The 22,396-nt window shown below is 36.9% G+C and overlaps 1 protein-coding gene across 9 annotated transcripts in view; it reads left to right on the top strand.

Annotated features, from left to right (window-relative positions):
• LOC128863670 (multidrug resistance-associated protein 1) overlaps positions 1-22,396 on the top strand; it is a 67,347-nt gene that overhangs the window by 18,760 nt on the left and 26,191 nt on the right. For 6 of the 9 annotated variants that reach the window (XM_054102939.1, XM_054102944.1, XM_054102937.1 and 3 more), the window contains exons 2-11: positions 236-462; positions 544-855; positions 919-1,218; positions 1,290-2,204; positions 2,322-2,459; positions 3,082-3,228; positions 4,658-4,742; positions 4,818-5,640; positions 5,731-5,890; positions 5,968-6,175. In XM_054102939.1, the coding sequence (XP_053958914.1) occupies positions 409-462; positions 544-855; positions 919-1,218; positions 1,290-2,204; positions 2,322-2,459; positions 3,082-3,228; positions 4,658-4,742; positions 4,818-5,640; positions 5,731-5,890; positions 5,968-6,175 (3,142 nt within the window). In that variant the 5' untranslated portion in view covers positions 236-408. Of the gene's footprint in view, positions 1-235; positions 463-543; positions 856-918; positions 1,219-1,289; positions 2,205-2,321; positions 2,460-3,081; positions 3,229-4,657; positions 4,743-4,817; positions 5,641-5,730; positions 5,891-5,967; positions 6,176-7,016; positions 7,238-15,235; positions 15,457-22,396 lie in introns of all 9 variants that reach the window. The other 3 variants (XM_054102940.1, XM_054102945.1, XM_054102938.1) reach the window with 2 other exon arrangements.

Below are 22,396 nucleotides of genomic sequence, written 5' to 3'. Positions count from 1 at the left end.
TTTAAGAAATATTTTGACACGAAAACCAAATTTTAACATAGAAAAAATTTTGTTCGCTTCTCTATCTACTTTCAAAATATATGATTGGCTTATCTTTACAATTATAAAAATTTATGATAGCAGATGGACAAATAATCTGCACTAATTTATAACCTTTTTGTAACTCTAAAAATAATTCAAAATTACTTTATGATACATACCCTGTTTAACAGCTGTTTAACATATTCTTTTTCAGGTTTACTGTAAATTATCTGTAGAAGAGGCCAGTGTAGAATAGAAGAATAATTTTAGACGATTAATTCCTGACCATATAATATCCATGCTTGCCGAGTTATCAAAGGACTATTTACATACTATATAAACTGAAAATAAAGTGCATAGTTCTGCAAGAACTATATACATCACATTATGGCAGATAATACAACTCATCCCATGGATGAGTTTTGTGGCTCCAAGTTTTGGGTAAGTCGGAAGAAACAGTTACGCGATAATTGCAATTGCTTAGGAATGTTTAATTTAACTTCATTATGTACAACAAAATAGGACTCAAATGAGACGTGGTGGACAAGTAATCCAGATTTTACAAAATGCTTTGAAAAGACTGTATTGGTATGGGGTCCATGTGCCTTTCTATGGGTGTTCACCATATTCGATTTTTACTATCTGAAAGCAAGTTTGGATCGAAATATACCTTGGAATAAACTAAATATAAGCAAATTAGTTGTGAATGGTGCATTGCTAATTCTTTCGGCAACAGATTTTGTGATGGCATTGGTGAAAAAGGGAGATGAGGCAACGGCTGCGCTTATCTATCCAATTGACATCTGGGGACCTGTGATAAAGTTCGCCACTTTTGTAAGTAAATATATATATTTTGGTGTATTATGTGCTTACTCATCATTTGGTAATATATTACAGCTGCTGCTTTTCATCTTTATACCACTTAATCGTAAATATGGTGTGCAGACATCGGGTGCCCAATTTCTCTTTTGGTTTCTGCTTGTAATATTTTCAATACCTCAATGTCGAACCGAAGTACGTGAAAATAACGAGCGCAATGAGGTATTAAACTCTGAAGCAGCAGACAAGCCCGATTATTCGTGGGATGAATACAATTATGTAAGCTATATGATTTATTTCGCTTTGTCATGTGCCATGTTGCTGCTGAACTGCTTCGCGGATGCCATGCCAAGAGAAACCAAATACAAGCGCACCAATGTAAGTTTATTCCAAGAAATTTTGAAGTAAATTTAGAGTGAAATATTTTCATAAATGTGTACTTTCTTCAGAACGAAATACCGGAAAGTTCGGCTAGTTTCTTATCCCGTATTACATATACTTGGTTCGATGGTATGGCATGGAAAGGTTACCGCAAACCTTTGGAAGAGGCAGATCTGTGGGACTTGCGGCCACAGGACAGCTGTAAGGAAGTCATGCCAATATTTGCTTACTATTGGAATAAAAACGTGCGCAAGAATTCTAAAAGTCAAACGCCACCACAACCAAAAGCGCAGTACAGTAATGGCAAGGTGGAATTTGAAAACCCACATGGACATACGAGCGGTAAAAAAGGTGTGACGTCAATCATGCCACCAATTATTAAATCATTTGGTGGAGTATTTTTGCTCGGCTCGCTGATGAAATTGATTTGTGATATACTAACGTTTGCACAACCTCAAGTGCTGAGTTTGGTCATTGGCTTCGTAGAAGATTTTTCCGACGATGAAAAGGAGAGACAACCTGAATGGAAGGGAATCCTTTACTCAGCACTTCTTTTCATTACTGCTGCTGCACAAACTTTTATGTTGGGACAATATTTCCATCGCATGTTCGTAGTTGGTCTACGTATACGCACTGCGCTTATCAATGCAATCTATCGCAAAGCTTTGGTCATCTCAAATGCAACACGTAAAGAATCGACTGTAGGCGAAATTGTCAATTTGATGGCTGTAGATGCACAGCGCTTTATGGATTTAACAACATATTTGAACATGATTTGGTCAGCGCCGTTACAAATTGCGTTGGCTATGTACTTTTTGTGGCTACAATTGGGCCCGTCGGTGTTAGCCGGTTTGACTGTAATGATCATTTTGATACCACTGAACGGTGTCATAGCCAATCGCATTAAAGTATATCAAATCAGACAAATGAAGTACAAAGATGAACGTGTCAAGCTGATGAATGAGGTGTTAAGCGGCATTAAAGTAAGAGAAAAAAAATCTATTTTCTTGACATAGTTTTTTATAAGCTCTTAAGAACTTTGACTATAATTAACTGTTATAATATTTGCACTATTTTACACATTTGCATATTTATCGTAGGTACTTAAATTATATGCTTGGGAGCCAAGTTTCGAGAATCAAGTACTGCGGATACGTGAAAAGGAAATCGCAACTCTGAAAGCCACAGCTTATCTCAACGCCAGTACTTCGTTTTTATGGTCATGTGCTCCCTTTTTGGTAAGCTACACGACAATTTTCGAGCATCGTTATTTCTTCTCTTTTCAGCGCCATACGTAGCCATAATTGGAATAAAATAATAATTGAAAAATTGAAATTTACTCTCTAAATATCAATTGTATTCGAAAGGTTTCTTTAGTCACTTTTGCCACATACGTTTTATCAAGTGATGAAAATCACCTAACCGTGTCCAAGGTATTCGTTAGCATAACACTGTTCGAATCAATGAAACTGCCATTGGCCACACTCCCTATGTTGGCTGTTGATATTGCTGAGGTAAACTATTAAACTTGTGCTGATTGGTGGAGATCAATGTCATCATTACAGAACATTTCTAAAAGCACTAATTAACTACACAGTACATGCTGAAGCAAAAATATTTCTGTGATTGCGAAAAACAACCTCTTTCTAAAAACCTTTGCAGTTATGGTGGCACTATACATGAGAAACGATTTAAGATTTAAAAACTCATACACTGCACTGTGAACTTGAAAGGAGTGTGAACAACTCTTTACTACTCGAACATTTCTTTCTTTCAACTGGTTCACTATACTCGTATAACTTTGCATGATCATTTCCGTAATGAGCCTTTTTTATCGTCTACATATTTCTATTCTTCTAGGTATCATTGGTCACATTTGCCACATATGTTTTAGTTGATGAAAATAATGTTCTCGATGCAACTAAAATATTCGTATCATTATCATTATTCAACATTTTGCGCTTCCCATTAATAATGTTGCCCATGTTGATAACCAACATGGTACAAGTAAGTCGACCCAGAATTTATTATACAAAATATTTTTGTTTTTGTGTTGTAAATTGTTTGTTGTAAAAGACTTAAAGTGTTTTCTAATGTGAATACAAACGTTGTCCTAATTAATTTATATGTAGTACGTACCATCAAATATGTTATTAAATTGTAGAATATAAATATTTAATTTGTTCGCACTAAATCTGTGTTTACTAGCAAAAACCGTCTGAGTCTACTTAGGAAAAAAATTTAGTTATATAAATAGTTGCCTGAACAGGCGTTTTTTGTTTTTTACGCTCAACCCAACCCAGATCCATCCTGCGCTTATTGCGGGAACTGGGTTTGGTTGAGCTATTGTAATGAGCTGAGAGCAATTAAAAATTGTTATAAAATATATTGGGGGAAAAAGAAATCCATTTTTTCTCGGTAGATGGTTGTAGTGATCGATATCTCGTAAAATATCGTTTTAGTTTATGCTCGTGGTCAAGGTGACATAGAAAATTCGGTACATTTTACAGTTTTTCTTTAATAAAGGTGAATATGCAATGAAATTATGAATGGTGTTTATGGTGCCGGTACTTTAACAGCAAATGCAATTTTGGTTTCGTCGATTCCGTTCAGGCATTTTTGATGTTAAAGGAAATGTCGAAAATGCCGATAAAATCACAGAAATAATGAAAGTTGACCGGCGTGTTAGTAGTCGTAGTATCGCTCAGGAGCTAAATATCGGCCATAAAACAGTTTTAAACCATTTGGGTAAAAATTTTACTCAAAAATAATGGATTTCCTTTTCCCAAACTAATATTGCAAATATGTATATAAAACAATTTCTCGAAAGCATTACTTTCTACTTAGTCGGTTATTGCTTGTGGCCACAGAATTGATAACTTTAAAATATAAAAATTTGGGCGTTCTGGAAAGAAAAAATTCAAATATCTGCGCATATTTGATAGTATAAAGCTTCAATCCTGCTTGTTCGTTATAAATTCGCATATCAAAATAATGCGTTTAGCTATAAAAAAGTTATTTTCGGTCGATCAAAAAACTATAAAAATTATACCCGCGCTTTGAATTAAGTAAATGAACTTAATTTTATATTTCGTTTCGAAAAATTAAAAAAAAAAAAAAATTCGCTTCGCTTGCTATTAAGCAGTTTTTTTCTATACTCATCTTCAATTATTTTCAAAATTTCAAAATTCCACTGGTGGTTGGTCATAAAATCTGCTATTTCGAAAATGTAGTTGCAATAAAAATCAAACAACCTAGTTGTTACCGCTTCACCTATTTAGCTCTAAATTTAAAAACATAAATATTAACAGATCGCTTTTTGCCTACCTGTACTAACACCTGCTCGTTCATGTTTGCATTGTGTTTAAAATCTATTGGTATAGACATACAAACTAATGTTTAATCCTTTCTAATTTCAACTTCACCAACAATACAGACACAAGTATCTGTCCAACGTATTAACAAGTTTATGAATAGCGAGGAATTGGATCCAAATAGTGTCCAGCATGATCCCAAAGAATGTAAGTATATCACTATATACATATATGGCATACGCGTATCCAATTAATAACTCCCAACTCACTCATCAATTTTAGCCGATCCCATGGTCATAAGGAAAGGCGTTTTCTCCTGGGGTGATGGCGAAGAAACATTGAAAAATATTGATATGACAGTGAAAAAGAATACTCTATGTGCAGTTGTGGGTACTGTTGGCTCTGGTAAATCATCACTCATACAAGCGCTGCTTGGCGAGATGGACAAATTATCGGGTCGCGTGAACACCATAGGCTCTATTGCCTATGTACCGCAACAGGCTTGGATACAGAATGCTACTGTACGTGATAATATTCTATTCGGCTCAGAATATGACCGAAAACGTTATAATCGCGTTATAGATGCTTGCGCTTTGCGTTCAGATATCGAAATACTGTCGGCGGGCGATCAAACGGAAATCGGCGAAAAGGGCATTAATTTGTCTGGTGGTCAAAAACAGCGCATCTCATTGGCACGTGCTGTTTACAATAATGCCGATTTATACCTGCTTGATGATCCATTAAGTGCTGTGGATTCACATGTGGGTAAACATATTTTCGAAGAGGTAATCGGGCCGAATGGACTTTTAGCGAAAAAGACACGTGTGCTGGTCACACACGGCATTACGTTCCTGCCACAAACGGATAATATATATGTCATGAAAATGGGAGAGATTAGCGAAAGTGGCACCTATCAAGAGCTATTGGCACGTAAAGGTGCCTTTGCGGAATTCATTATACAACATCTGCAAGAGGCCGCAGAAGAAGTTGAAGATTTAGATGAGATTAAACAACAATTGGAGGGCACAGTTAAATCAGAAGAACTCTTGGGCACATTTGAAAAGGTCATATCCCTAGCACGTACTGAAAGTCTATCAGATTCTGTGTAAGTATTGTAGAATAGCGGTTTTCTATATCATCGCTCGACTTAAAACTGAATATAATTTTGTATTGCATTTGTGTAATTTATCTGTAGCTCTGTGAAATCGTTCGATAGCAGTAAAGGCAGTTTGAGGCGGCGAAAACTGAGTCGTAAGGATTCTGAGGTTTCAGCAGTTTCGTCAGTGACACAACAGCAAAAAAGGGGCATAGACGAGGGTAAACTAATTGAAACTGAGAAATCGGAAACTGGTGGCGTAAGTAGCTACAATCATATTTAATATTTGTTGTTATTATTGACAGCCTGAAATATTTTTCATCTACACCCACACAGGTACAATTAGCTGTTTACAAGCATTACATCACAAGTGTTGGTATTTTCCTTTCGGCTGCTACATTAATCTTGAACTTTGTTTACCAAGCTTTTTCGATTGGCTCAAACTTGTGGCTAACTCAGTGGTCGAATGACAAACGTGTAGAAAATGACACTAGTCTGCGCGATATGTACTTGGGTGTCTATGGCGCTTTTGGCTTCGGACAAGGTAAGCACATATGTTCTCTTATTATATAATATTATATAAGTAAATACTTTTTACAATGTGCAAAAGTGTCTAGTGTCTTTTTTTACGTTTTGTTTGAATTTGTATGTCTGCCTGGCGTTTCATTAACTTACTTTTATTAGCATAATCAACTTTTTTCTTTTGCTATTTACGTGAAATTCATTTGATTATTCGAATTTTGTATATATTTTTAATTAATTAATTTTTATTTTATTTTTTTTATTTTTGGTGATTGGTTCAAGTACATATTTATGTAGTTTTGATTTTGTATTGTTTTTGCTAGCTATGCAATATTATATTTTTTTGGCTTTAAGTTAGAGCTTTGCGTTAATTGTGTTCGTTTTACACACACTTGTGCTTGTCACTTTTTATTAGTTTTCTTATAATTGTTTTAAAGCGGCAAGGTGCTAATTTTTCTTTGGCTTAACAATTTTAATAACATCTAATCGAAATACTCACATGTTTGGCACTGTCGTTTGTTCTCTCTTTAACTCCAAAAACACGCAATTCCTTGGTAGTTTTTACTATTCAATTTACTTTCCTACACCACAATACACTATTGTAAATATACATACAACAAAAATAATGCGCTTGATATGCTACTGCATACATATGTATGTACTCAGTATTAGTTGCCATGCTCAACTGCACCGAAAAAGAAATGCTACTTAAATAACACTTTATATAATAATAAGTTTTACTAAACATATTTGAAAAGAAAACAAAAAAAAAAAAACAATTACTTTTGGTTAAAAGGAAAACGAAAATCATATTCTTTTACTTCATAATATGAACACCTCTTTCTCAACTACAATTAAAATAGTACTTGCGAGCTATCTTTCAACACTTGCCGTTTCGGTCGGTTGCCTTTATTGCTCGATGACATTACACACACAACTTTTATATAGTGTTTTGCGCTGGCCTATGGAATTATTCGATACAACACCATTGGGGAGAGTTGTTAATCGTTTTGCGAAAGATATAGATTCTGTCGATAATATATTACCACAGAATTGGCGGTCCGTTATGACGACAGGTTTTTCGGTAAATAAATCATGATATAAATGACAAAAAAAAAATATTTTATCAAAATTAAAAGCATAAGCAAACACGACTTTCGACTGTAAACAGAGCTGTGTAAAATTATTTTAAATTCAATGAAAAAGTGAACTTCTATATTATTTAAAAGTAATCTTTATTTGTCAAGTACAAATTAAGTATTCGTATATTGTTATGTGTATACTCAATATAGTGTCTGCTTACAGTTAGAAAATCGTGTGAATCATATTCCACATATTTCACATTCATAACTAATTACATCAAACATATCTGTCATAAACTATTAATTTCGGAAATATTTCTCCGCTTGGCTTAATATTCTTGCATGAGACAATAGTAATCTGCTATCTCCAATACTCCGCTTAATAGAAATTGCTCTTTTCGTTATTTCAATATCAGAAAACAAAATTAAATAAAATAGATATGTTATTTGTGCGTACATCCACATCTAGAATTGACAATTTTTTGCTTGTTGTAGTAGCTAGTAAACACATATGCTTGAAATATGCGATTTCTTCAATTATTTAATTATAAATATTTTGTAATGCAATATAAAAGTAAGTCCTTGCATTCATTCCTGCTAATATCACCAAAATTTGAGTGGTAAAATTTTTTCTAAAATGTCTAATACTGGTTTATATATGTCTTTAAATAAAAAATAAAAAAAGTTGGTCTGCAGAAGTGCTTTGACTTATTATTTTCCATTACAAAACTCGCTCTTCTGAACTTCTATTAGCTAAAACCAAGAACATTAGTAAAGTATTATGAAATATGCCAGCTTCAAGCTAAAATTGATTTTGTCGTTCTTTAAAAATCGAAGTGTCCCACGGATATAGCAAATAAATTTTTGTATTTCCTTCATTAGTCGGAAACATTTACATTAGCGTCAGTCTTTTGTATTCGAGCTGCAAAGAAACATTCCAACTCGGTTAACTCAACTATGCCAGTAATGATATAAACTGCCAATTATTCTGAAAATAAAGCAGAGAGTAAAACGAAATGCCATTTAAATGGAAATCTTCCAAGTTCTTTCATCATCGCGCACTATAGCGCCGCAATTGAACTTAAAAGTTTTCTACGAATTGGAATGTAATTGGTTAATACATACGAATTGTGTTGTTGCTTTGCATGTAAATCGATATTTTCTTTCATCCCCTTTTTTAAATTCGTACAAAGAATACGGCTATTATATATACATTTGTATACTATACTCTTAGTTTCAAGTCAACTACTTTGAAGGGTTCGTCATGCGGGTACATATCGCTCGTTTTAAAAGAACGTCATGAATCAAAGTCACAAATTCCCGAAAAGCGATTTTCAAGTTTTTAATTAACTATGCTTATGCCCACTAAATAAAAGTAGATACACTTTTCTATCTAATTAAATACTGCTACTAGTTATCGCCATGCTTTTTTGCGCACTTTATTTATTTTTTTATATACAATATATTTTTGAGTTATGGCGTTTTTCTTATAAAGGAGCTATATACATTTTTTTTTATAAGCTAAAAATTAGTCAACAAAAACAAATGACCCTACAGACAAATCCATCTATTTTAACAAATAATTTTGATCCGTAAAAAAAAATATAACAAAACATACTAATTCAAATTATTTCTAGGTATTTATAGGCATAATTAAGAAGTTTAATGGAATAGTGTTTAGAAGAAGCAAAGCCAATCCCAATAGATGTGTAAATAGTAGAATTTCAATTTTCAACCACTACTCTATGATAGCAGCGTAAAACGGGTCAACAAAACCAAAAATATTTTTTTATTATTACTTTTATTTTTTATTTTGTGAATAGAATTTAGTCTTTTTAGCGCATTCTTCTCAAAGCATATCTCAAGCATTTTTAGATATACCTACATACATGCATACATAGATTTCACATGAAACATAACCATGATTTTTTTATTTTTCCAATGTTTGCTTAAAGCAATCATTCATATACTTGCATCGTAGTATTTCCACATAGCAATTGCCAGTAAGATGCGTAAAATAGTCACGCTAAAATCCACTAAGCATCAAAAAACTCATAAGTCATACAATATACAATAATATAACATACGTAGAAATGTATCTGGGAAACCAAAGTGAAATTAAAAAATTCTACTAAGCTCGATTTTCTCATTTGTCCATAGTCCGTTACATAAAAATGCTCAAATAAAACATTCTTCTTCTTTTTTTATTTTTCCAATATTTGCTCTAAGCAATGGCTCACCTCAGTCAGTTGCCTAAAATAGTCTCGCTAAAATAAAATATCGCTAAGCATAAAAAATTCATAAGCCATGCAATATATGTATGTAGATAGATAGATGCATACATACGTAGAAATATAGTTTCGAAACTAAAGCGAGATTAAAACGAAATTTCAAGCTCGATATTCCCATTTGTCTAAGTCCTTTACGTAAAAATGCTTAAACCGAACGTTCTTCATAAGCTATTGGCTTCTACATGTGTATATGGAATGCCTCCACGTGTTTCAAACAATTATATTCATTTTTTGCTTGACTGCATTTTCGAAAGAGGGCCGCTGATATTCATCGCCAGGTGAAACATATCCAAAACAAATACTGTCCAATTAAATGTTATATATACTTAAAAAAACTTTTTGCCATTTTTTCTCTTAAACACCAAAGTGGTTTCTAGTTACTTTTCCGTATTGGCTGTATCACTGGGTTGTGTTTATTCATCGATTACGCTTCATGACCTTCTGTTGCGAAATGTTTTTCGCTTGCCAATGGAATTTTTCGATATGACACCGCTCGGAAGACTTATAAATCGGTTTGCTAAAGATGTAGACACAGTTGATATAGCCCTACCACAGTATTGGCGTGCTGTCTTGACACAATTTTTTTCGGTAAATTTCTTTAGTTATGTTTTTCTTTCGTACTCTTTTTTTTATTAAACACAAAGCTGTACTTGCAAAAAATGTCTATAGGAAAATAGCAGCGCGTGAAATTCGTTTTTTGTAGGGTTTAAAGTTTTACAAAATGTAGGGCGAAAAAGTGATTAATAAAAAAATATGAAACATTTCGTTTTCTGTTTAGTTTGCACCAATTTATATATTCAAGCTAAACATAATCTTAAATGGATCGCTATACATATCTGAAAATAATGTGAATAGAACCTAACTTTTTCAACACTTCTCAATGCGTTTTGCAATACGCGTTTTTAAACATTTTTCGCAAGACCAAAATACAATACCAGTGTTCTAGTAATCCGCATTGAATTGAAAAATTAATAAAAAAAAATTTGAAGTTTTGAAAACCAAAAAAGTTAAGGGGACAGATACCTGTAAACGGCCATATTTTCCCTGATTTTCATTAAAATTATTTAAAATGAACATATTTTTTTCAAAATTGGCATAAAGTTTATTTATACATTGGTTGGTTGGTTAGAGTGGTGATTCATCCAGAATCCAACTAGCGCTTACGCACCATTTTGTTGCCACATCCTCGTTACCAAATTGTTTAACAGTTATTTACAGCAGGACTATATCCAGTCTGTGCGGTTTAGGAACCTTATTAGGTTGTTGACGTCTAAGCCAGACAGCTGCTCGAGACTCTCGAACAGCGGTTTGCCCAGGGTTGACATTCTGTCCTTCCATAGGGCAGGGCATTCACAGAGAAAATGGAAGATTGTTTCCTTTTTCTCCGGTTGTTTACAACTATGACAGTGTGTGTTGTGAGGGATGCCCATTTTGGCGGCTTGTTCTCCGATAGACCAGAAGCCAGTTATGACTGCCGTAAGTCTACAGGTGTCCCGTCGTTTCATGTTTATTAATGTCGACCATTGCTTGAGGTTGTAGGTGGGCCATAACGTTCTGCTGATTTTGCATTTCGTCTGGTCTCTCCATCTACACTCTGCAATTCGAAGGTATTTTAGGGAAATTGCATTCTTGACCGCACCTAGTGGAGTGAGTACTGGTACCGCAAGAGCGCTATTCATGGCAGATCCCCCTCTTGCCAGTTCATCAGCTTTTTCGTTACCTTCTATGTTCCGGTGTCCCGGGACCCAAATTAAGGTTACTCTATGGTTTTCACTCAAGTTGGTGAGGCTATTCCTACTTTGCTCCACCACTTTAGAGGTTGTTATAGTCGCATCCAGCGCCTGGATTGCAGCTTGGCTATCCGAAAGAATAGCGATATTGCCCTTAAAAGAGAAATCTGCGATTAGTAACCTACAGGCTTCCCCAATTGCTAGTACTTCCGCTTGGAGGACGCTACTGGTATGAGGGAGACGCACAGATTCTTCAATTCCAAGTCTCTGAGAATATATACCAGCTCCGACATCACAATCCATTTTACTGTCATCTGTATAGACTGTGGTATCGAAGTTGTTTAGAGAGAATCCCTTAAATTCCTATTGAACGTTACCATCGGGACGATGTAGTCAGTCCTCACCGAGGTTAACTGAGTTTGTCGCAATAATAGACTAGCGTAACCATAAGTTTTTTCTTTCCAGCGACCCGCTTCATTTAACCTAAATGCACTCATGAAACCGTCTTCTTTATATGTAGGTCTATTGGAATAACGTGTGTCAGTGCATTGAGAGCCTCTCTAGGACATGATCTGATTGCACCGACCGTTATTGCACAGGCTGATCTTTGTATTCTGCCGAGTAATTTGGTGTTGTACTCTCTCTCTAGAGCTTTCTACCAAACTACCGAGCCATACGTTAAAATTGGTCGTATAACCGCCTTATACAGCTATAATGTATGCTTGGGTTGAAGACCCCATATTTATACATTAAAATATTTAATATAAATTTTTTTTATTTTAATCATTTAAAATGGCGGATGTGCACTCAATTTTTCCAGGAAGGTCGAAGCAGGGTTTCTCAATCGGCGGGCATAGTAGCATCGGCGTCAGTGACCTGAAATTATTTTTTCGAAAAATTTTCATAATTGTAAATCCACATAGAAAGTAATATCATAAAAAAGATGTGTGCAAAATTTCAGGGAGATCGGTCAATAAATTTTCGAGTTGTCGTGTACGCCATTTGGAAAAATATATTGTAGTTTTGAGAAAAACGCGTCTAAAGTTTGAATACATAACTATACTCGGTTGACGATCTATAATACCTATAAGAAATACTTAAATTTACGTTCTAAAATTTTTTTGACATATTCTTAAAGGATTATATTAACATTTTATGAAAAAACAAAATTTTACAGGCATCTGTCCCCTTAATTAAATTAATATATTTTATTTGATTTTGGCAGCCAATTTGCAAGCACAGCTTTGTAACTACTTACATACACATACGAATTCATATTCAAGAGGTTTTAAATGAAAACAGTTAATTTCATTGATGTCACCATTACATAGAATTGAAATTATTTACATACATATTCAAAATTCACAAAAATAAAAAAAACAAATCTGATTACTTTTAATAAATACTCTATTGCTCCATTAAAATACATTCAAAGGAAAATTATTTCACATTGGTATATTCTACGGCGGACGCCGTAGCCGAATGGTTTGGTGCGTGACTACCATTCGGAATTCGGAGAGAACGTAGGTTCGAATCTCCGTGTGAAACACCAAAATGAAGGAAAAGCTTTTTCTAATAGCGGTCGTCTCCCGGCAGACAATGGCAAACCTCCGAGTGTATTTTTGCCATGAAAAAGCTCCTCATAAAAAATATCTGCCGTTCGGAGTCGGCTTAAAACTGTAGGTGTAACAGTTTTCGCGTAATCGCAATTGAAAGATATTTCAAATTTTTTAAAAACTTTTTTTTTTAAATAAAAGCAATACCTTGTTGACGCGTTATATGCCCATATAAAACATCCACGTTAACCTCATTAACAACGGTTGAGAAAATATATCATAGAAGGTGTGCATATCGCATAGCGATACCGGGTCTCAACGAATTTAACAGAATCAGCGTACTCGACAAATCTGCTTATGCAATTTTAGTGGTTTGTTTAAATTGTGTGTTTGTTTAAAAAAAAACTTTACCTTTCTGTTCCTAGTCTAAATTTTCATTTTTGTTTTCAAAGTTGACTAATTTGACATCTTTGAAATTCCAAGAATGTACCTTGCACTAGTACACAGACAGTACGCGTACTCGAAAACACTCGAAGGCATGGGCACTGAGCGATTTAATCTCAAAGCAAAGTTTTCGATACTGATGGGTATCTTCCAGGGGGAACTACAAGGTGGTGCAAAATTAATCACATCAATCATATTTTACCCTTATGAATTAGAGAGCTGCAATATTCTTATGCAAACAAATTATCAATAGAGCGTTCAATGATCAAAATAAAGATGTCCATCACTCAAAATCATATTTTTTATTCAGTAAATAAGTTATTCAAAAACAAAATTTTTGCGCCACCTTGTATATACCATCTGTCGTATGCACATATACCAATATAAAAAGAAATCTATGAATCTAGTGGATTGTCACTCTGAATGACAGCGAGACTTCACTCAAGGCCTTATCATCCATTGAGGTTAGGTTCCAAATACAATAGTTCTTGAGTTCATAGAGAGAACTAATTTATTAGGAACACGAATCACTGGGTGCCGGTGCATAAGGCCATACCCGGAAACGGAAACGGACTTAAGACAACATACCACCAAGAAAGAGCTAAGACGTAAGCTGGCACCAAACTGTGAGGCTACGCCAGGTTAAGTCTTTACTGGGAGGATATATTAAAAATACATTTTAGAATCGCATAAACCTCCCTAAAGACAAACTGAGAATGCTTACTGGCATTTTCACTGGCCCTTGCAGACTGCGACTGCTATCGTTTATGCGACCCAGCTCCAGCCTCCGTTTATTGAGGGGGCACTAAAGCTTTAGATAACCGGCTATCGAGCAGTGGTAGTAGCTCTATTCTTGCTTGAATTTTGTTCATTTGCGTTCAAAGTTTTCGATTTTTGAACAATTTGAGCCTTTAAACAAAAACTGTAAATTTCATTTGTCAACATTTCTTTAGCTTTCCTACTGTGATAGCACTGTGTTCGAATAATTTGTAAAACTTAAAAACAAATGTGCTACCAAAAAAGTCCAAATAATAAAAACAAGCGTCGCTCAAATTACTTGAAAAAACTTCATATACTCGATCTCAAGTACGAACATTTTCGAGCAATCAGCATCGAACAGGTGTGCGAGTACCCGTTGCCCATACGCCCGGGTTGCTCGAAAATGCTTTAGAGGGCGCACAAGATTCTAAGGTCGAAGTGCAAACCTCTATTTTATTAAATTGTATTCTATTACTTCACTTAAAAATTCAACGAACATTCAACATTTAAATTCCAAAAGATATTTAAAAATCATTACCGACTTCTTGTACAAAAATTTAGCTCATAAAACAAACGATGACACGAACGATGTACGTTGCTCATACGCCCGGGCTGCTCGAAAATGCGCAAACGAAATCGAGTGCTTTAGAGGGCGCAAAAGATTCTAAGGTCGAAGTGCAAACCTCTATTTTATTAAATTCTATTCTATTACTTCACTTAATAATTCAACAAAATTCAACATTTATATTTCAAAAGAGATTAAAAAATCATTACCGACTTCTTGTACAACAATTTAGCTCATAGAACAAACGATGATACGAACAACAATAAATAAATAACTAAGTATGTACTTACTCGTATCGTCATTCATTTGTGAATTCCACTGCCAAAACATTAGTATGTAATAGTCACATTTGTATATAATTCCTATGCAGGATGGCAATCCTACAAATATTCACTTAGAAATCCATATTGAAATTTATGTACTTATGTAGCTTGACTGGCATACACATGCACGCATTTATTATATATACTTATACATATATACTATACCTTAGCACTATAGTTTGTGATTTCTACACCTAATACATAGTTTATGTGAGAATAATTCCTTAATTGGTTTTTAATACCTTGCTTGTAAAAATTTTTAATTGTTTTTCGTATGGGACATTGCATTGGCTTGCAAACAAAACCTAAATAAAACTAATAAAAATCTACAGTTATTACATCGGCATCCTGTACAATCACATTGGCAATTGGCTGTATCTATTGTGCCAAGGAACTTCATGAAACACTACTAAAGAGGGTTTTGCATTGGCCCATGGAACTTTTTGATACCACCCCAGTGGGCAGATTAATAAATCGTTTTTCAAAAGATGTCGATGCAGTCGATATGACTTTACCGCAGTTATGGCGTATGGTCATAAGTCAATTTTTTTCGGTAATAAATGATTTCCGATTCACTTAACACATTCCCATGAAACTGCACTTATACACTCATTACCTATTATATATGTATGTACGCCGATACATATGCATCTACATAACTTTTAAACGCTTTAACCTACAACGTACATATTAATATAGATTATTTATCCATGAAATGGATAAGGATAACTAAAATGCAAAAAAATAAGACTTAAAAAATATTTAAAAATAATAGTAATAAATATGAATGTGATGGTGTTCCACAAATTTATGAACTTGCAAATTTTATTTTGCTTCCGACGGACAAATTCCTTTTTATAAAAAGCATTTTCATGGCAAAAATGCATTCGAAATTTGTTAGAAAATAACTGTTATTATATTCGTAATGCAATGTATGTATATGAATTTGAAGAGGTCGAGCCAAGGAGCACCAGGAGATTTGGTGGCTCCTAAAACACTCAGGCTAAAAAGCCCATTGTATTTAAAGCTCTGGAAAGGGGGTAGATAGTCAAGGAGGGAGGGAGAAAAGTATCAGAGAAAGAGATAGGAAAGAGTAGAGACAGAGATAGAGATAGTTAGTCCTGTGAGAATTTTCCAGATTCTTTGGCAAATCTGTAAATATCCTCCAGTTTTAGAGAACGAATATTACTCATTCCCATGACATCGGAACCCAATACTCGTAGTCGCGCTCTAGCAAAGGCAGGACACTCGCAGAGAAAGTGATCAATGCTATCCGCCTCCTCCAAGCACGACAGGCATACCGGGTCCTCGATGATTCCAATGGTGGTCATATGCTGACCCCATGGGTTGTGTCCTGTAATGATGCCGACCATGAACCGAATGTCTTTCCTTCTAAGTTTTAGTAGAAAGTTTGACAGCTTTCTGTTCGGACTTGTCACAAAACACTTGCAGTTCTGCAGCGTTCTAGACCGGACCATCGCTCTTTATGTAGATTGCCTACATAATCGTTGATCCAATTCTTGATTCCTGCGGGACTGATTCCGATTATTGGCTCTGGCCCCTGTGGGAGCACCGCTGATCCACGGTTGGCTAATTCGTCGGCAATTTCGTTTCCTTGAACACCGGAGTGTCCCGGAACCCATATAAGTACAAGCCTGTTTTGTCTTGCGACAGAATTAAGCTTCTTCTTACATTCTTGAACAATCTTTGAGGTTTGCTTCGCGTTCTCCAGGGCCTTCAATGCAGCCTGACTGTCACTGAAGACTCCAATCTGTTTCCCGCTCCATCTCCTCTCGATTATCCATTCGGCTACTTTTAGGATGGCAAAAACTTCTGTTTGGAAAACAGTTGCCATTCCCCCCATAGCATAGTGATACTTATTACTATCGTTTAAGTACCATCCGGCTCCAGACCCTATTTCAGTCTTGGACCCATCGGTAAAGAAAATATCCGTCAAACCTCCCTGCAAGCATTCTGGATTGCTCCATTGCTCACGCAATGGAAATCTGACATCAAATTTCCTTGCGAATGAAACTGTGGGTATCAGGTCATCTTTAGGTGCCAAAATCAGTGGATACTGCTCCGACAGCAACTTAAAGATTTCTCTGTGTCCCGAAGTTCCATCTTCGTGTCAGAAACCATATTTATGGAGCCTACACATTGCTTTTATTGCTTCCTGTTGTATCTTAAGATCCATGGGGAGCAAATCAAGCATAGCATTTAGGGCATCACCAGAGGTTGTACTCATGGCACCCGTGATGCATAAACATACACTTCTTTGCAGCCTGTATAGTTCCCGGATTGTGGACTTAACCATGCTCCGTCGCCACCAGACCACAGAAGCGTAAGTGATGATTGGTCTGATAAGTGCCGTGTATATCCATAGGACCACAGCAGGTTTCAGACCCCAAGTTTTGCCAAAGGCTCTACGGCATTGCTAAAAAATCTTCAATGCACGATTCGCTTTCAGTGAAACGTGTGTCTCCCAGGTCAGCTTCTTATCCAAGATTACTCCTAGATATTTAACTTCGTTGAAAAGACCAAGTGTCACACCTTTCAGTGTTGGAAGACTGAGTCCATCCAATTTCCGTTTTCTCGTAAACAAGACTATGGTTGTTTTGTTCGGATTAACGGAAAGACCTTGTCTCATGCACCAATCATCGATTTTGTCAAGAATCCTCTGCACTTTCGTGCAAAGCCTCCTTAAGGATTTATCCGATGTTAGCGCACAGACGTCGTCCGCATATGCTTGGACGTGAAAGCCGAGTTCCTGCATCTCCGCTAATAGGGAGTCTACGACGAAGCACCACAGCAGCGGATAAAGAACACCCCCTTGGGGACAATGTATGTATATAGTTTCCAAGAAAGATGAACAATGTGGACTATAGTATAGTTCGGTTCGTCAAGCTTAAACACCTTGTTAACCTGCCAAGTAGAAACTAAAGACGTTTACACGCACTCTCGCGCGTCAGTGCCTACTGAAAAGTCATCTGTACAATCTCGAGATATGTAATATAGTTGGCCCATTAACATCGGTTTCTAAATTCAATCCCAAAAACCTTAATACACCTGTTTCTTGAATGCGATGCTACACATCTCGAGGAGACGAATAAAGCACCTTGACTTAGTAGAGAAATGTCACCTTGACTGGACCACTATAGAACGAGTTTTAAAAAATGTTTCAGCTAAAATTATTTATAAACAGTTCCACCAATTTTCAACCATATGTATTTGACTATCAGCTGTATATAGAATAGTGCTCACGGAGTCTAGTGTCGGGCATAACGCTTATTTGCTGCAAGAGCGTTATGGTTTCACAAATTGTTGCACGGAAGGCATTTCTCTTCTACCAAAGTTAGAACATAATTTTCTTGCAGTTGCGGAAGGTAATTCATCATTTTGCAAGTAAATTTTGAATACCTCCAAACGTTCTTCAAGCGGAGATCGTAAACCGCAGATGTTAACCCAACTTTCTGTCTTAATGGCAATGTATTTATTTTTAATCAGTAGTTCACGTTTCAAACGTTACATGGCCCACCCTACATGCATCAATTTGTCAACAAGCTTAAAGTCGGTAAAGGACATATCATGAAAAACATTAATGGATGCACTGAAAAGGCATGAACTCCCTTGCGAGTTATAACGACTTTCCGTATCGTGCCAAGCCCTAAAAATATATTTGAAATGAAATAAAATTTATTCAAACTCGTTACGGTAGCTAAATAAAAAAAAGAAGCTAAAAATCTGCAACATTAGTCTTTAGGAATGTACCAGCTAAATTTATTCAAACTCGTTACGGTAGCTAATTAAAAAAAAATCTGCAACATTAGTCTTTAGGGATGAACCGGCTACATAGGCTCATAGGTACACCCAAACTGTGTTTTACATGGAAGAAAATTCACAATGCTATCAAAAACATTTTTTTTTTAATCAATGCGATCTTTGAGGTACTAGAATTGAATGGGCTATAAAACTGCATACTCAAAAGTTTTCTAGAAATTCTGATTAAAAAGATAGAAATTTTTATAAATTTTTCTGAAATTCGTGAGAAATTAAGAATCTTGATTCATATTAAGGAATTAATTTTGTTAAAGAATGAACAATACTTTTATTAAAAATTATTTAAAATCAAATTAAAAACATTAAGAGTAGACATTTGTAATCACAAGGGATATGTGTTTTTTTTTTTTGTCGACGTACCTATATATACTCGTATGTATGAAGAAACCCTTGCCACACCATAAGGTCTATTTAGATTCTATTTCGTAGCACAAAACGAACTAGAATATCCAAAAAGGAAGCTCGGTGCAATTTCTCTGCATAATCATGCGTCTTTATTTGTGGCAAACGTTCAAAACACTCGATTGTGACTGACTACTTGTTAAGCAGCACTCTTCTTCGTACAAAGATAACTTTCGCTGCTCTACACCTGTGTTCAAAATAATAGGAGCGCGACGAATTACCAAGTTTTAACTATTTTCTTTAGTATTTGATTTTGTTTTTATGCTTTTATGACACTACAACAAAAACCATATAACTCAAAGCTCCAAACTTTGTACAAAATTCTCAAAAATTTAACAAACTTAAAAAAAAATTATATATATTGTATATCAAATTTTCCAATTTAGAATTTGTAGAAAAATTCTGGGTATGCAGTTTAATAGTCCATTCCATATTAGTATAACAAAGAGCAATAAGTTTCAAGTGGCTCAGAATTCTCGTTGATTTTTGACAAATTTTTTTCGTTGAGATGTTGAGCATTTTCTTCCATATAAAATACTTCCGAACATAAACATAAAAATAGATTTCGATTACAGTCATACCATCTGCCGAAAAATAATAAAAATGTAGATTATATTGTCAAAAGTATACCACCTTGATCAAAAAGTTCTCGGATTATATTCAAAAAATTCAAAATACCAGTTTATTCCTCAAAAAAGTGATATTATCGCCTTTAAAGTACTCCCCATCAAATGCAACGCACATTACTGGAACTCTATTTTCGGTATAGCCATCAGATCCGTCTTCGATTTTTCCATTACTTTCTTTCAGCTGTTAACATGCTTTCCCCTTAGTTTTCTTTTGACTCGACCAAACAGAAAAAGTTGCAGGGAACGATCAGGTGAATTCGATGACTGGTGGATGGTACAAAATTGGATAATTGGTACAAAATCCACGTTGTTGTTTTAACAGCATAGTTAGCCCTGTCAGTGTAAGTATATCATCGGTCGTCTTCGTCTAGCTCATCTAAGGGTAGGCCCAGGAAACATGCTGTTTCGACAGGTTGGGTCCAGAGGGAGAGGGGGGTTAGATGAGTCGGTTTGAGGGGGCATGTGAAGAGGTGGTTAGTGTCGTGCGGGGTACCTTCACATGCCGGACCTGTGTTTGGTATGTCGGGGTCAATTCTGGATAAGTAGGAGTTTAACCTGCTACAATATCCAGAACGTAATTGTGCCAATGTTACACGAGTCTCACGGGGAAGCTGGAGCTCTTCATCTGCGATAGGTGGTGGTTGGACTCCGATTACGGCATTCACAGGACGGGAGTTCATGAAGGTGGTAACGGTCTCCCGGTAAATGTCGTTTATTGACTGTCTAAATACTGTCCGGTTCAGTAGGTTTCGGTCAGTTTTGTCCTGGAGTTCGTCAGCGTAGTCAAGGAGGTGTCTCCTGACGTGCCTGGGAGGCGGCTCAGGCTCAAGCAGGTGTTTGCAGGGGTGAAACCTGCGGTAACACCCCAGCAGGAACTGCTTGCTGAGCAATTTGTTGTGCTCCGCAACTGGGAGCATTTGTGCCTCGTTGTGTAGATGTTGGATGGGTGACATCAGGAGGCACCCGGTCGCTGTCCGAATGGCGGTATTTTGACATGTCTGAAGCTTTGTCCACTGCGAATCACTAGTTCCAGGCGACCAGACAGGCGCAGCATAGTTTAGAACCGGCCGGCCAATTGCCTTAAATGTCGAAAGCAACAGTTCTTTGTCTTTGCCCCAAGTGCTGCCGGCCAGCGATTTGAGGACCTTGTTGCGATTTTGGACTTTAGTGGCAATTGCGGTTGTATGCGCAGAGAAGGAGAGCAAGCTGTCAAAGGTTACACCCAAAATTTTGGGGTTATTTACAGTCGGAATTGGTGTGACGTCGACTTTTACCTTAAGGGACAGCTTGACCTCCTTTGTCCAGGTGGTGAAAAGGGTCGCCGTGGACTTGGTGGGGGAAAGTTGGAGATTCCTCGCAGTGAAAAAGCGAGAAAGGTCGGTGAGGTAGTTGTTCACTTTGGAACACAGGCCATCGATGTCATTGCCCGACGCCATTATCGTGCAATCGTCAGCGTATGAGATCAGGGAAACTCCCGCTGGTGGTTGGGGGAGCTTCGAGATGTAGAAGTTAAAAAGCAAGGGTGAAAGGACACCACCCTGCGGTACGCCTTGCTTAATCTTCCTCTGCTTTGATATTTGATCTCGAAAAATCACTGACGAGTGCCGACCGCTCAGGTAGTTCGCGGACCAACTCTTCAGCCCTGGCGGGAGTGTCGACTGATAAATATCATCTAGTAGCGTGGAATGGCTGACTGTATCGAAAGCCTTCTTTAGGTCCAACGCTACTAGGACAGTCCTCTCGCAGGGGCGGTTTTGGTTAAGCCCGTAATTTATCTGGGCGTTTATGGCGGTGAGTGCCGTGGTGGTGCTGTGCACTCGTCGGAATCCGTGCTGATGTGGGGCTGGGGCCAGGTGTGTCGTGTAGAGAGGGAGTAGGAGGGCTTCAAGTGTCTTCACTACTGGGGAAAGGAGAGTTATCGGCCGATAAGACTTCCCTTGGTTGGCGGGTTTCCCAGGTTTCAGTAGTGGGACCACTCTCCCTGCTTTCCACTTGTCAGGGATGATGAGAGTGGCCAGGGACAAATTGAAGACCCTTGTGAGGTATCCTACTCCCAGGGGTCCCAGATGCTTCAGCATCAGCGCGTTTAATCCGTCAGGGCCAATGGCTTTCGATGATTTCGACTTGTTGATGGCCCCCTGAACCTCATCACCGGAGAAAGTAAGTGGCGCACTGTCGTTCGTCAGTTTGTGCAGCCTTCTGGTAACACAACGTTTGGTTCTGCCGCCCGAAGGATGCAGTATGAACAGCCTAAAATAACTCGCGCATCTCTTCGGGTCCGACGAAGTACAACCGTTGAAGGTGATAGCCACCTTGTCGTTGTGTTTCGTCGGGTTCGACAGGGACCTAACGGTGGACCAGAGCTTACTCACACCGGAGGTGAGGTTACAAGTCTTCAGGTGCTCAACCCATTTAGTCCGCTTATGTTGATTTACCAGTTGCCGGATCTCCAAATTGTGATCCCTTATGCGGGGATCCCCGGGATCGGCCTGGCGTAGGTGGTTACGCTCGTTCGCTAAACTGGCTGCTTCTGCTGGGGAATGAGGACGGATGTCCTTATAACTTCCAGCTGGGATGAAGCGAGCCGCAACAGCTGTGAGCACCTTGCGGAATGCGCGTTCG

Source organism: Anastrepha ludens, chromosome 5 (genome assembly GCF_028408465.1).
Source record: "Anastrepha ludens isolate Willacy chromosome 5, idAnaLude1.1, whole genome shotgun sequence".
Classification (NCBI taxonomy): domain Eukaryota; kingdom Metazoa; phylum Arthropoda; class Insecta; order Diptera; family Tephritidae; genus Anastrepha; species Anastrepha ludens.
Note: the sequence above shows the minus strand (reverse complement) of the source record. Positions and strands in the feature narration are given on the sequence as shown.